Here is a 17,009-nt window from a genome sequence, read left to right on the forward strand (position 1 = left end):
TGCGAAAATTTCGGCTTTTATTTAGTTTTGTGCGATTAGAGCCTCTACCATCAGTTTTAACATTGACATAACGCTCACGTCTACGTAATTTACTTTCTGTACATCTCGCTTGCACTATTGCTCGCATATGCGAGTACGAGCGAGATGCATAGAAAGTAAGTTACGTAAACGTGAGCGTTATGTCAATGTCAAAACTGGTGGTAGCCGTATAGAACCCTAAAGGACTAGTTTTTGATAGTACCTTCCTTAGACGTTTTTAAAGAAGACTAAATTTGCTACAATACGAGATTAAAACTGTCTCTGTAGATTGAATAGTTTCCGAGATAAAGTTAAATGTTACGAAGTTACGAGCTCAATTTCAAAAAAATTTAGATTTTTTTGAAATTGAGCTCGTAACTCGTAAGCTAAGTGGGTGCAGTGAGTATGGGCTTTTGACTCAGGCGATGCCGCTTGGCACGATTGTTCCTAAGGTCAAACAAGGCTGATTTGGAACAATCGTGCCAAGCGGCATCGCCTGAGTCAAAAGTGCATACTCACTGCACTCGCTTAGCTTACGAACTCAATTTGAAAAAAATCTAAATTTTGAAATCTATAGAGACAGTTCTAATCTCGTATTGTAGCAAATTTAGTCTTCTTTAAAAACGTCTAAGGAAGGTACTATCAAAAACTAGTCCTTTAGGGTTAGAATCGCCCAAAACTAAACAAAAACCGAAATGTTCGCAGGTTTATCGATTTTTGACAAAGTTGCGTTCGTCGCTCGAGGTCAGCAACTTGGATTATTCATTGAACCAACATCATAAATAAGTCTGCAAAAAATCAGAACTACCGGATTTGACGCAAACGCTAAATGTATAATTTTACTGTATTAATGTAGATATTTAGTTACGCGAATGAACCTTTTTCTGATAGTTAAGATTTGAAAAGCATTAAATTCCTACGTGTTTAGTAACTATTTAGGGCAAATTTATGATGAGTGCAGTTTACGAGAATATGGATATACTTTTAATACCCTAATTTAACTTCTTTTCAAGAACAGTAGAAACGTTATAGAATGTTGGCAGGACAAAACGAACATACGCCTGACGACACAACATTCTCCAGCTATAAATGAACACACACAGACATACACCCAGCACATATGCACAGCCTTACGTCCCTTTTGTCGTTACAAATTGGAAAACTGTTTTATACTCTTGATGTAGGAAATTGGAACTGAAAACTCGAACCGGAGCTATGTAAAGTTCTGAATAGTCGGGTGTGGAAAATCTGGCTCTGAAAGGGTATATTCAAAGATTTTCAAAGTCGAACTCAACAAAGTACAGACAACCGCGCATGGATTTACTGACTATCGGCCCGATTCGAACTTTAAGATACGCCAGTTAATAGATCTAGAAACGATATGGAATAGATATGTCAGTGTCAAATGGACGTTTCTTCAAACAAAAACGTCACTTTTGACACTGACACATCTAATCTATATCGTTTCTAGATCTATTACCTGACGTATCTTAAAGTTCGAATCTAGCAGTAACTGTATACATATGCAGTCCCTGTAGGCTTAGCACAGGAGCGCAGCGACAGTATCTCGCCCGCAAAGTTGACTACCCGTACCCGTCCCTCTCTAATTAAGACAGAAAAAATCGTCTATCCCGCGACGCCTCTATTTTTGACGAGGCATTTTTATTACGATTTATATTTTGTTTACTACAATAAATCGTCGGGTGACAAGCAGAAGTCACTAACTAACACCATTGAAATTATTGGACAATAAACCGTGTTACAAGTGTAATAAAGTGCATTGTTACTTTAATTTTTTGATAGTACTTAGTGACTTTTGCTTGTCATCCGACGAAATATCACTCTTGTTTTGTTCTCGCATTTCGCTCGCCTCTTTCTCAAAGCCAAAACTTCAGAAAACTCTAGTTTACAAACTAATAAATACTTAAGTCGGAAGTACAATTTCTGTATAGTTTTAAACGTGCTGACAGTATACTCGTAAATATCTGGGTTAATCCGATACGACGTGCCCTCGGCTTTCGGCTTAGCCGAGCGGGAAAAGTCTACAATATCTCAACTTTCCACGATACTTAGCGACTTAGCGGAAAACTATTAGCGACTTTTAAGGTGGATAATGTACTGTAGCTTTTTCCAGTAACATTGGGACTAAGAAAAAGGATCTATAAAAATTACGTACAAGCATAGAGTAAAATAATGTATGTAGTACCGTAAAATCAGGTAACTTTAGTCCACAACTTACAACTATGGTCTAAATTCAAGTTCCAGAAAAATGTATAAGTATTTTTCAAATTATACTGTATAAAAAAAATTACACCATTCATGAAATAAAGCATCAGATAATTATTAAATAAACACAGATAGGAATTATTTTTAAACACAAGTTCTATTTAATAGATCGGATAGAAATAGAAAAAAGTAGGTGAGTTGACCGTGACGTCACGATGTAATGTTTCATATAAATTCCATATTAGCAAAACGTTTTGACAGTTCTAAAAAAGTAACTGCTTTGACTAGTAGGAAAATACCCTATTATTTTATAACAACATGAAAGTGGGGATAACATAAAGAAAAGAGAGTACAACTTAGATGGGCTCATGATCATCGACGGTGTGCTGATAAACATTTTATCTCGGCCCTTTGATCCGCGGTGAGAGCGGTCAATATTGGGACTTGAAACGAGATTGTAAGCTGGCTTCTTTTACTTACGAAATTTTCTAGATTTTTACATGTTATTATTTGGATAGGTATGTCGAGGGATTAAGATGGATGTCAAGTTTTAAGCTTCTAGGTTTTTGATGCGTGATGATGATGACATATAGCCACAAAGAGTGAAGAATATTTATTTATTTTAACTATTCAAATTAGTTACACATCATTATAGTATTACTACCAAGATTACCAAGCCACTAAGTTGCTACCCTTCTCTTATAAAACTATTAAATTCTAATCACAGCTGTCTTCTTCTCTTGGAAATATATTTTTCACCTCAGCAGCTCGAACAAGGGTACTTTGCTTCTTAAAAACAGTGAGCAAAATGCGATTTTGCTCACTGAGTCATTTTGTCTCACTCAGTGAGCAAAATCGCATTTTGCTCACTGATTGTGGGTCACTCAGTGAGCAAAATGCGATTTTGCTCACTGAGTGAAGCAAAATGACATTCAAGTGACCTTTATGGTCATTTCAACATGCGGGGTCTAATACAAGTTCGATATACTTGGGTTCTATTATCTCTGTCCCTCTAGGTATGTTCTCACTGCTTAGGGTGAAAAATTTTGTGTACTACACGAGATCAAAGTTATTTACATCTCGTGCGCTTTTGAATCCCTTACTACGCTCAAGATTCTAAATTAGATTCACTCGCTACGCTCGTGAATCTATTATAGAATCTTTCGCTTGCACGGGACTCAATATAAGCACTCGAAGAAATATCAAACTTTGATCTCTTGTTGTACAAATAACTATTCTCATGGTTTTTAAGAACACTACAAGCAGTATGAACAATAGGAACTAACAGTAAGATTCAAAGCGAACCCCTTTTGTTTGACAACCCGTATTCACGTCCAGAAGAGCGCACCTACCGTGTTGCTTCTATTACAATAACACATTCTAGTTAGACAATACAAGGTGTAGGAAAACAAAGTGTTCTTATAATTACTTTAAATTGTTTATCTCGCAGTTACACGAATGTTTTTCGTTAGTAATGTGTGTACATGGAAATTACTTACGAGCGAGACATGCATTGCATTGCTTTTAGCTAATCTAACGGTATTATTACATTTCTCATGCTATAATTTGTTACAGACAGCGGTCAAAGTGGAGACGCATTCGTGTCGGCACGCCACCAAGAAGACTAATCTACACAAAAACCAGAACCAAAAAGTTATACCTTGTAAGTCAGATTTCTTTATCCTAGTATATCCTTAGATATTACTTATACTTAGATATTTTTGGCTAATAATATAAGTAACGTAAAACCACCCATCTATAGTCCAGAATCTCCCATGTATGACACAAAATTAACTCGAATATCTTCGTTCAGAATTGACTAATATTCCAATGTCTATTACTATCAGACCAAACAAAGAAGTACCTATATTAGTAAATACTAATATATAGGTTCTTAATTACGTATTGATCTTGTGGACCAAAGTTATAATATTGGATTATAGTTGTGTAGTCTTACGGTACCAACTAAATGAAAAGGGAGTTAAAGCTGATATCTATGTCTAATTATTTATACAATTTTCTATCATGTATCTACCTAGAAACTAAGGTCGAACTTTATACGTGAAGACGGCCACGAAAATCAGCATGTGTCAGTTTAACCGGTCAGAATTGCACGAAAATAGGATTTAAAAGTCATAGTAAGCGATTTGTCACTATAAGCAAACCAAACTTCGCTCAGTAATTACGTCATAATAAGCGGTTGGTCAGTATAGCGATATCAAATAAACTGATTCCACTGTAATTAGGACCTGTGTGGACACACTGGCACCGTCTCACCTTCACGGTACCACAAAGAAAGCTGTACGGCTACCATCAGTTTGTCACTGACATAAACGCCGTCGAGAACGTAATTTACTTTCTATACGTCCCGTTTGCACTAATATGCGAGTGCGAGCGAGATGTATAGAAAGTAAATTACGTTCTCGACGGCGTTTATGTCAGTGACAAACTGATGGTAACCGTACTGGTGCCGCTGCCGAAGCTGCCGAGACTCTCAAAAGACGAAAATACGGGGGTCTCGACGACAATTACAAATGTGTTCCCTTCGGTGTCGAGACCCTCGGTCCGTGGGGCCCGGGAGCTCATAGACTGTTCATGGATTTGTCCAAGCGGCTGGTTGAGGTCACTGGGGACAAAATGCTGGCAGCTTCCTCGCTCAACGAATAAGCGTTGCGATTCAGCGAGGAAATGCTGCTAGCATCCTTGGCACTATGCCCCAGGGGCCCTCATTAGATATAGATTTTTAGGTTTTTTTCTAAGTTTAGTTTTAGTTTTGTAGGTAGTTTTAATTTTAGGTTATGTAAAGTTACTTTTATTATTATTTTTTGTTTAATCTAGCTTTGTTAATAGATCGATTCAATATAACATGTAATTAACAATTTAAAAAGTTTAAAAATAAATCGTTATTACGATTTTAATGTAAAACATTGAGTTCAATTAAAATATTTATGATAAATATCCCGACTCTGCTAAAATGATGAATAAATATTTATTTGACAATGAATAACAATTAATAACACCAATACAGCTTTCACCCTCGGCGAGGCTTTGTTTATCAGGGCTGGAATCAAATGGAAACAGTGATCAAAGTCGGAATGTTCCATAACAAGCTCGGGACAGATTGTTATTGTACAATAAAGCGTTCAGGAGACACGACTGACTGTTGGCACTTTGAATGGAAGTTTGGAACTAAAGTTCACAACCTTCATTCAGCCAGGCTAGCACATGATTGGCGCGACAGTATCTCGCGGCGAGATAGACTACCCGTCCCTCTTTTGTTAACATAGTTATAATAAGTTTTTGGCAAAAATTTCATTTTTGGTACAAGCTTTTATCGCTGACTGTACTTTTCTTAGGACAAACAACTAATACTCATCGAGACAATTCTAAAAACCCCTAACACAATTAGGTTACGTTGTTTCGTCACAGAGTTCCTATGGCCACCTCCTGTCTCCATCATCAGATCAGCTCGATGGTACCATGATATTGCATTGTCATCCGATTTAGACATGCATGCAAAATATCAGCTCAATCGGAAACCGGGAAGTGGATTAAATTTAACTTGCAAGATTTGATTACACACAGACAGACAGACAGACAACGGTCAGGTGAAACTAAATAAAAGTTTGTAAAAAGACGGGTAGTCTATCTCGCCGCGAGATACTGTCGGTCGCGCCAATCATGTGCTTGGCCTACTGGGAATCGTACCATGGCCCACATTGTTCACTGTACATCGGTGCCTTTTTATAATGATTTTGTATCTTTTATGCCTTTTGTAATCAGGTCCACCGATATATAGTTAGCAGTGTTGCTATTTGTACCTTACTAGAGTAAAGGAACTTGTAAAATATTTATGTAAATATGAAATAGAGTTCTATTGTTTTGACATGCATGTTAATGTCCGACTTACCCCGAAGGGCAGAAAATTACGTTTTTTTTTTCTACGCACAAAATTATGATTCTAAAATTCGTAAACTAGGTAGTTGCAATTTTGCTTACGTCAGCTCTATGCGAATAGTTAAAACTGGTATGCTCGAATATTGCAAGGTAATTAATTGAAATCGTGTAAAAATATTTTTGTTGATTGACATGAAATTCAATAAGTACGGGTCACATGGTATACAAATCCCGTTTTCATTGCAAGTGAGTGTATACCGAAATATTGTTCTGTTGCTTCCAATATATTCGCGCTTCCGTGGGTAGGCCTTGTTCGATATAAAGGATGACTCACGTTAGACCGGGCCGTGTCCGGGCCGCAGCTTCCGGTGCATCGTTGTTTATGGAAAGCATCACGTGATCGCCTGTCATAAACAAAGAAAAGTAAGCGCCGGAAGCTCCGGCCCGGACACGGCCCGGTCTAACGTGAGTGATCCTTAATACGTACATCAAACAGCACACTATTATTAAGTTAATCTAAGTTTGATGCCAAATTCGCTTATTCAATTCAACTGCTTGAACTTCACTCTAAATACGCTAGTTGAATGAAGCGTAAACTCAATTCGTAGCGCTCCGTAGAGGCCGTAGACGGCTACGAGTCTGCTACGCGGCTACGCAAATAGGAGGCAATTTACAGAGAACATAATTATGTATGTTTGTCATGTAAACATTTATTGTATGTTTGAAAGGACAATTTGAAGGGAGTCGCCACAATAGGGTAAATAAACGTATTCAAACCTATTTAAGTATTAGATTGCTTTTATTTTGTTTAAGTTGTTATTATTAATATGGAAATACATAATTGTTAGGGTTCCGTACCCAAAGGGTAAATTAAATACGGGACCCTGTTACTAAGACTCCGCTGTCCGTCTGTACGGCTGTCCGTCTGTCCGTTCGCCTGTCTGTTACCAGGCTGTATCATGAACCTTGATACTAGCTATCAAGTTGAACTGTTGACATTTTCACAGATGATGTATATACCATACAACAAACGTGATTTTTTTGCTGTTTTTTGAGTAATGGTACGGAACCCTTCGTGCGCGAGTCCGACTCGCACTTGGCCGGTTTTTACTTGTAAATATTGATGTCGTTGACAACCGATCTCTTGCTTTGTTTAAACACTACTCAAAACAACACGCAAGTATAATGGTCAGATTAAAAAAAAAATTAGAGCGTGATAGCACAATATTGCTAGTTTTTTATACGCCCCGTTATTCAATTTATTAAAGACTAAAATATTTTAGGTACCTAATGAAACTAAACCAGATCACTATCACTACAACCAAAGAGAATAAGATAGTATAGAGGGGTCCTGTCATAGTAAATTTTGTAGTCACAGTAAATTTACTGCCATCTATCGACACACGACTAAAACTCAAAATGAAAACGTATAAAATTATCAAAAAAAATTATATATATGGATAAATGATTTTATTACTTTTATATCATTTTGACCCATGTTCATTCACTGATATCTATGTGTTAAAATTGTTAAATTAAATATGAAACGGTGTCGTCACGCCATCTAGCCGAGTATAGGCTAAAGGTGTGTGCGCCATCTATCCGAGAATGACTTTTTCTTGATTTCCGAGGCACGTTTTTTCCTTAGACTTTATTCATCTTATACGAAGTTACATATGTATTTGCTACAACTTATAAAACAAGTCTCCCGCCGCGTCTGTCTGTGTGTGTTTGTGCATTTATATGTTCGCGATAAACTCAATAAAACCGGGCAAGTGCGAGTCGGACTCGCGCACGAAGGGTTCCGTACCATAATGCCAAAAAAAAAAATGAAAAAAAAGCAAAAAAAAAACGGTCACCCATCCAAGTACTGACCACTCCCGACGTTGCTTAACTTTGGTCAAAAATCACGTTTGTTGTATGGGAGCCCCATTTAAATCTTTATTTTATTCTGTTTTTAGTATTTGTTGTTATAGCGGCAACAGAAATACATCATCTGTGAAAATTTCAACTGTCTAGCTATCACGGTTCGTGAGATACAGCCTGGTGACAGACGGACGGACGGACGGACGGACGGACGGACGGACGGACGGACGGACAGCGAAGTCTTAGTAATAGGGTCCCGTTTTACCCTTTGGGTACGGAACCCTAAAAACTACTGATCGGATTTTCATGCGGTTCTCACCTATCAATAGAGTGATTCTTGGGGAAGACTTTGGTGTATAATTTGTTAACCCGTGCGGAGACGGGGCGGGTCGCTAGTTCTCAATATTCATAAAATCACGATTTCAGAGATTAAGATAATGGCCGCCTGTTTTAGGTAAGTAATGATAATGGAAAGTTAGATTTTTTGCTCTCAGGGGCCGCCGACCCTCGGTTAAAAAGCTATTAGGGGTAAGGGGTAAGTTTGACCCACAGATCACTTCATATTGTTACTTTGCTCTAAGACAATAGTGACTCATCAGCGCAAATCTTAGAGCAATTAGTAACTGGAGTCGCCTTAGCTGTCATTTTCTGTACAAAACAGTTTGCCGATTTTTGCGGGGGAGGGGCACGTCAAATGTGTGGCTATTTGAACATGATTTGTACGTAACGTACAAATAGCCATGTCAGATAAACGTCAGTCCATACAAAAGTTTGCACAATTGTGCAAGGTTTTTGGCAGAGGGGTAAGCTCTTGAAGGCCACTCCGGTTATTGAATGCTCTAAGGTGCAAATTTTAAGTAAAGGCGTAAACTGAAGTAAAAATTAAACAGTTAATATAACTTTAAATTATTTTTATACTTAGTTTTCTTTGACATTAGGTACAATCCGTACAATTATCTAAATAAATAAACAATACTGATGACAAATAAAAGCATGTAACATGTAACGCGACGGCTAATAACCACATGTTGACGCTCCTACACCACATAATTACACTATCGGCCCGATTCGAACTTTAAGATACGTCAGTTAATAGATCTAGAAACGATATGGATTAGATACATCAGTGTCAAATGTGACGTTTCTTCAAACAAAAACGTCACATTTGACACTGACACATCTAATCCATATCGTTTCCAGATCCATTAACTGACGTATCTTAAAGTTCGAATCGGGCAGTATCAAACTTGAAAATGACAACTGATTGGTGATCCTAGCACAATATTTTAAAGGCATAATCGCGCCTGTGGGGTAACCGCGGTTTCAAAACGCTTTATAATGCGGAGTCTGCGATGGGTGGTCTATAATTTGGGCATCAAACCTTGGTCAAGGGCGGACGGGCGCGGATTAAACCACCTTCTAAGCCCTCGTAAAATGTCTAAACAAAAACATTGGTGGATTTATGAGCACGATATATTTATCTAAACAAGTAGGTACCTATAGTCAAACCGACCTGAAATAATATAGGTACCTACACACGGTGGCCAAAAAATAAGTGCATTCCCGTTGCCAGGGAGGTTTTGGGATTATACTGAGTAACTTTTACTATGGGACCAACACCGAAATCACGAACAAAAATTTTACCCTCCCAAAGAAAATGGACCGGCCAAAATGTATGAAACAGCCAAATTTTTTTTCGCGATTTCGGGGTTGGTCCCATAGTAAAAGTTGCTCAGTATAATCCCAAAACCTCCCTGGCAACGGAAATGCACTTATTTATTGGCCAACTTGTAGGTATATATTTTTTTAATCTTTTTAACCTCTGTATGATAAGGATCCTGGCTGAATTTTTAGTCATGTTTTTGCATTTTTTCGAGTAATTTCAACTACCAACTACTATCACGGGATAGACTAGATAGTTGAAATATTCACAGATGATATATTTTTGTTGCCGCTCTAACAACAAATACTAAAAACAGAATAAAATAAATATTTAACTGGGGCTCCCATACGACAAACGTGATTTTGCCGTTTTTTTGCGTAATGGTACGAAACTCTTCGTGCGCCAGTCCCACTCGCACTTGGCCGGTTTTTTATTCCTATACGGCTCCCATACGACAAACGTGATTTTGCCGTTTTTTTGCGTAATGGTACGGAACTCTTCGTGCGCCAGTCCCACTCGCACTTGGCCGGTTTTTTATTCCTATTCGATTATTCCTCTAATAGATAAAATAATTGTTTCAGATGACTACAATCGAGTGGTGCTAAACACAGTGGACCGGGAGCCAGACTCAGACTATATTAATGCTTCCTATATAGATGTAAGTATTTGTTACTAATGTTACTATAGTTATTAGCCACTACCATAGTAATTGGCTCTGAACAATAAGGCTTCAATTGGCTTGTTTCTTTCTGATTTGTTAGTAGTGGCCAATTACTATAGCAGTCACCCTATAGTCTGTATCTTTAGGTATTTAAATAAAAGTAAACAAACAATTTGTACATTTTCGGGTAGTTATAACATTTATTGGTTAAGCGACCAAATACAAAACCGGCTGGATCAGTCACTGAACGACCTGACTTTAACCTAATGTAGGTTTTTGATCATGTAATATTTTCATCTACGCTCAACTGGCATAAGGAGCCATTTGAGGGTAGATTTTGTTTACTTTTATTTAAATACCTAAAGATACAGACTATAGTGAGTGATAGGCAGCGTGCCAATTTCAAAGCGATTACACCTGACGACCACCTCTCTGGCCTTGCACAGTGACCCTGCCTATAGAAAGCCGATGGTCCTGGGTTCAAATCCTGGTAAAGGCATTTAGTAGTAGTAGTAGTAAACTCTTTATTGTACAATAAGACATATTAAAAATAACATACAATTAGTAAGAAGTACAAAGGCGAACTTATCCCTTTGAGGGATCTCTTCCAGTTAACCTTTGAGTAGATGAGAGGAGAAAGTGACAAGAGGGTGACAAATGCAGCAAAATATACAACAAGGTACCAGAAAGATAAAGGATATAAATACATACAAAATTTATAGGATAAACATACATATATTACACAAAAAGGAATGGGGAAAATACACTAAAAATTGGAAAGAATTAGAACGATATAAAGCAACTATACAATAGAAATATAGACAAATTAATCAGTCAGATCAGATAACCATAGTTTCTTTAACCTCTCCTTGAACGACGCAACCGATTGTGCCTGCCTGAGCGAAACAGGCAGCTCATTCCACAGCTTCACTGGACGCACTGCGAAGGACTTGTTGTATCCTCGAGATTTGTGAGGAGGGATGGCAAGTGATAAATTCGCGCTCGAACGCAGACGGTGGCCACTGCCTTCAGCCAGAAATTGAAATTTTTGAGAGAGGTATAAAGGAGAAGAAGGTGTAAAAAGAACATTAAAGAGAAGAGAAAGAGTGTGAAGATCTCTACGGCGGCGGATTGGAAGCCAATTGAGTTTTTGACGGTAGTAAGACACATGATCGTACTTCCGTAGGCCGAAAATGAATCTTATACAGACATTCTGTAAGCGCTCTAACTTGTTCAGGAGTTCTTCTGTCATGTCCAGATTCACAGCGTCGCCGTAGTCGAGTCATTTATTTGTATGATGAGCACGAATATTTGTCCTTGAAGTCATAGGAGTTTTATGTAGTTAAGTATTAAATAACTATTCATATATGTATTATACAGGGCGTTTTATGAACAACTAGCCATATTGTGCAAGGTGATTAGGTAGGTGATACTGAACTACTTTTTCTATGGGAACAACCCTGAAATCCCAAAAAAAATTTGGCCTTCCCATAGAAAACGTCAACATCCATTCGACCAAAATGTATGAAACGGCCAAAAAATTTTTTGTGATTTCGGAGTGGGTCCCATAGAAAAAGTTGTACAGTATTAAATCACCTCGCACAATATGGCTAGTTGTTCAAAAAACGCCCGTATATATCGCTATTTAAGTATTCACAGCACAAGCCTTATTGGGTTTATTGTAAGACTTACGGCTCGATTCGGGAAATGAATTAGAGACTCACTAGATATGAAATAGTAAAGATATGTGACGTTCCACTGCAAAAGGTACATTATGGCGGCTGGCGCCGCGAATCGGGAAATGAATTAGAGATTCACTAGATATGAAATAGTGAAGATATGTGACGTTCCACGGAAATGGTACCTTATGGCGGTTGGCGCTTACGTTGCATAGCGCCGCAATAATGTTGGAGCGGCGTTAATAATAGCGTAAGCACCAACCGCCATAAGGTACCTTTACCCGTGGGACGTCACATATCTTTACTATGTCGTATCTAGTTAATCTTTAATTCATTTCCCGAATCGCACCGTTAGACAATTTGTGTAATAATGTCCTATTATACAGGGTATTTGGTATATCGTTTGCCAAATTAAAACGGCAGATAGGTTGAGTCATTTGCTATCTTCCCATCAGGCCTAGAAATTTTTAATTTTGCGCACGTTATTTTTTCAGCTCTATGCCAGTTTTTCGTAAATTTCAAATTTTTACTTGCGCAGTAGTAAAAAAAACCATGGCCAATTTTTTGTCTAGTCATGAGTAGATAGCAAATGACTCAACCTATCTGCCGTTTTAATTTGGCAAACGATGTACCAAACACCCTATATTTATTTTATTTAGTCACTGAAAATCGTACTTGTGTTGTTCTTTATTTAATTAAATAAAGCAAAACAGTATTAACAGTAAATCTTTACCCAGCTACGGTGAGGCCAAAAAAAGGAGGGTTATTTATTATGTTATGTAAAAGTCCAACTCATACTTAACGAGATTTTCTTCTACTCATTAAGGCATTAAATCAAGCATTTTATTAGTAAGTACAGTCAACGGTAAAAATATGGGTGTAGACAACTTACTCAAAAATATGTCCCATAGTTCTTAATTCACTGACATAGGAGTTATGGGACATATTTTTGAGATGATTTGTACACCCATATTTTTACCGTTGACTGTACATATATGTTACTTTTGGTTTAATATTTTCAAAAGCTACATACCTTTTAACTTCGTTCGTCTTACGATAATAAATGATGGAAGTACTGAAGACTCTTGACAGAACGGATAACAATCGCCGAAAGGTCAAACTCGAGTTTTGCTCGTAATGGCTTCCAATCTTTCTGTCTATTAAATGTTAATCAAGTAGGTACTTGCTTAGTACTTAAATCTTTATTAAACAGCAAAACGAGGTATTCAAAACCGGTTACCGGTATAACTAAAAATCGAAATATCTCATAGCTTTTACACTATTTCTTTGATATTATAGAATAGTATTTAGGTAAGGATAATGATTGATCAGATTAGCTAAATTATGTGCAAGAATATACATAAACAACCAAGATACCGAAATTGAATACTGGTTAATTTGTATGAAAAATATACCGGTATTCGGTCCCTGATTCAAAACAAGTTCTAAAACATTTTCGTTTGACAATATGCAATTCTTGTGTGTCATCTGAAGAGTCCCAATGCGACCTTTGTTTCTACATTTACAATCACTACACCTTATAAAACAGTCCCCCGCCGCGTCTGTCTGTCATACAAAATGTTTGTTCGCGATAAACTCAAAAACTGCTAAACGGATTTTGATGCGGTTTTCACCTATCAATAGAGTGATTCTTGAGGAAGGTTCAGGTGTATAATTTGTTAACCGGTGCGAAGTCAGAGCGGGTCAGTAGTGTATGTATAATCCCGAAATGGAATACATTATCTCCTGAAATCGTAATCGTAGCACCAGGCGTACCGTTAGTTTATTTTCATATAAAATTTTTCCTTATTTTGTACTAGTTCGAGAAAATACGGAGTCTAGCAATGCTTTTGTGGAACAATAAAAATAATCTCTATTTAAAAAGGCCAGCAATTTTTATACGAAAATAGAATCTAATGTAGAAATGGCTTTCGAGGCAGAAATCCTGGATTAGAATATATTTTATAACTATATATCAGGTCGACAAAACCGTCGCTGTTCACTGTTCGGTTTTCGAAGCGGAATATTAAGTTCACTGAGAAATAAACAGTTTATTCAATATGTATGTTTGATATAGTAAACCTGTTCAGTATTCATGATTTGCAGACAAATGTAACGAACATAAAGACGAGCTTAAATTTATTCTTGTATTCATATAATTAGTTTAATGCGGTCGGTGCATAGCAATGGTTTCGTTTATTTTATAGACTGACTCTTTCTTGAAAATGTTGCCTTACAAGGCAAACGGTATCTATATTTAATTACACAAACGGGTCTACCGCGATATAATTTCGTTGTTTTTACCTTAAATTCCGACGTTTCAGCTGAGTTGCACCAGCTATGGTCACGGAAAGATCACAGGCCGCAAGGTCTTTCCGTGACCACAATTTATATCGCGGTAGACCCGTTTGTGTAATTGACCGAAGCGTAGCGAAGGTCTACGTTTTGACTCGGGCATTTTGCTTTCGTATGTCCATCCGGATGTTCTCCTCTACAGGTCACAATTCTCAACCGATTCCCGTGAAATTTTGTGACCAGATTCTATGATTAAATAATTTTTTTATGTCAATCCAATTTTTAGAAATTTTTAAAAATGGCGGAGTTGTGATACCTCGCTCCTAAACAAATAGTCGTATCGATATCATAAGAGTTTTTTCTTTTTGAGATATGTTTATAGATTAAATGGCCAAAAATTCAGAAAATTTATTTCACTGGTTTCGGAGGTATTGAGATATTTAATTTTAACTAATTTTAACTTGAGAATGAGTAGCTAAATTTCATCAGCTTATCTAAGAATTATTTGGCTCAGTTTGTAAACGTTCGCTTTTTTTGTTTGCACAGAGAGTCTGGGTTCGATCGCCAGTAAGACATAACTTTTTGTATTTTTTTTTGTCACTTAAACTTCGTATTTTTTTTAGTAAATTAAAATTTTTGTATTGTTAATTGATCAAACCGCTGTGTGGCGCTGTCATCGTGCACGGTCCCAATAAGCTATGCTCGCGAGGTCTACAGCTCACAGAGTTAAATATGTGTACAAAACGCGAGAGTTTAAACTGTACTCGCATAACAACGCGCACAAATACCTACAATGTTAAAAATTGTAGATTGTCAATAATGATGTATTTTATCATACCTATTCGGTACCTTATGCCTGGGAAAGAAATAAAATATTACACACACATAAATACATTAAACAAAATGTTTACGAAATAAAAGTCTGGCTTGGAACTAAGTTTTTTAAGTAAGTAGGTACTTATTCATGCTCAGGTAAGCGTGGCTTAGTGAGTCTACAAGCCCTGTTTCGATCAAAAATACTACGAAACACGAAAAACTCTTAAAAGCTTATGATGAAAGTGGATGATTAATAAATATTATATATTTACTCTCTCCCGCGCCGAGCTTGGCAAACTGGGACGTTTGTAAGTAGGTATCTAGGTATATAATGATTGTCGAAAATGTTAAGTCACAGATGTGTTTAGTTACATTTATACCGGGTGTGGCCTGTAATACGAGCAAAAAATTAAACTGTAGGCTGTACTCCTCATACTGACCAACATTTGTTCAGCAACTTTTATAAATAACTTGTGGTTTGATTTTTAATACACTTTAAAGTTTATTCTAAGACGCAATGTATTGCGAATTTTGTTATGTTTAAGGCGTGACAAGCAACGTCAATCACAATGATATGGCGTGGCGATGGCGTCCATTGAAGATAATATTTATTTTGTATGAAAAATAGGGAGTCTAAATACTTCATAATTTTTTTAAGTTGTTGAACAAAAGTGGCACCGTTTGAGGAGTACAATCTTTGTTTTAATTATTTGCTCATGTTACAGGCCACACCCGGTATAGAGTAGGATATCAACGCCGTTTTGTTTTCACACATGAAAAAAAGAAAAATATGGAGAAATATACGGCCCGATTCGAATTTTAAGATGCGTCAATTGATAGATCTAGAAACGATATGGATTAGATATCTCAGTGTCAAATGTGACGTTTCTTCAAACAAAAACGTCACTTTTGACACTGACACATCTAATCCATATCGTCTCTAGATATATTAATTGACGTAGGTATCTTAAAGTTCGAATCGGGCAGCTAATTACTGTAAGTAAAATTATTTAAGTTACATCCTGCATTATATAATTTAGTGACTACACGATATTGATACGGAACGAAAAGAAAATACAAAATGGCCAAAGTGTTCAACTTTTCAGAGACCAATAAAATTACCTAGAGTCCAGAATTCTGAATACCTTACATTTAATTTCTTATGAGTTTGATTGATTTGATGATTGGCGTACCTACATCTCATGCACGACTTCTACTTCATTACGCATGCTACAACCAGCGTGAGCGATTTTCAAGGTCCTATCAAAACCAGTTCAAAACCATTTTAAATCTAAATCAGGGGGCCTACCGCGAACCACGCTCGACGTTTTCCCTCTCTGTCGCACTTGTAAATTTGTACGTAAGTGTGACAGGGAGGCAACACGTCGAACGTCGATGTCTCGTGGAATAGCTGATTAGTTCACTTATCTTTCCGCATCATGGCCCCGCAATCATTCAGTATATTCTCGTAAAGCTTCATACGTTTATACTAAATGGAAAGGACTACCTGCAAAGCTAAAACGCTCATTCAGAAAGTCATATCGGACCCTTAAAGAGCGGCAATAGGCGCAAATGAGCCCAATTTGTAGAGCTCACTATCGAGTAATAGGGGCGGAGGAGGAATGGTCGGAGTTCCGCTTATCTGTCCATGTTTTCCACATAAGCGGGCGAATCAAATCTAACGTAGATCTTAACAAGTTGATCTCTATTTGATTGATAATATATTATTTAATCTTTTTTGAAGACGGTTTTTCTTTTTTAAATGTAATTTTAGTTTAATTTGTTATTTTTAGGGTTCCGTACCTCAAAAGGAAAAAACGGAACCCTTATAGGATCACTCGTGCGTCTGTCTGTCTGTCTGTCTGTGTCTGTCTGTCTGCCTGTCCGT

At 37.2% G+C, this 17,009-nt stretch overlaps 1 protein-coding gene across 2 annotated transcripts in view; it reads left to right on the plus strand.

The window, feature by feature from the left end:
- Positions 1-17,009, plus strand: part of LOC134798345 (receptor-type tyrosine-protein phosphatase kappa) — a 316,272-nt gene that overhangs the window by 265,226 nt on the left and 34,037 nt on the right. For both annotated transcript variants that reach the window (XM_063770752.1, XM_063770753.1), the window contains 2 exons: positions 3,820-3,907; positions 10,252-10,328. In XM_063770752.1, coding sequence (XP_063626822.1) covers positions 3,820-3,907; positions 10,252-10,328 — 165 coding nt within the window. The remainder of the gene's footprint in view (positions 1-3,819; positions 3,908-10,251; positions 10,329-17,009) is intronic.

The sequence above is a fragment of the Cydia splendana genome, chromosome 16, assembly GCF_910591565.1.
Source record: "Cydia splendana chromosome 16, ilCydSple1.2, whole genome shotgun sequence".
Taxonomy (NCBI): Eukaryota; Metazoa; Arthropoda; class Insecta; order Lepidoptera; family Tortricidae; genus Cydia; species Cydia splendana.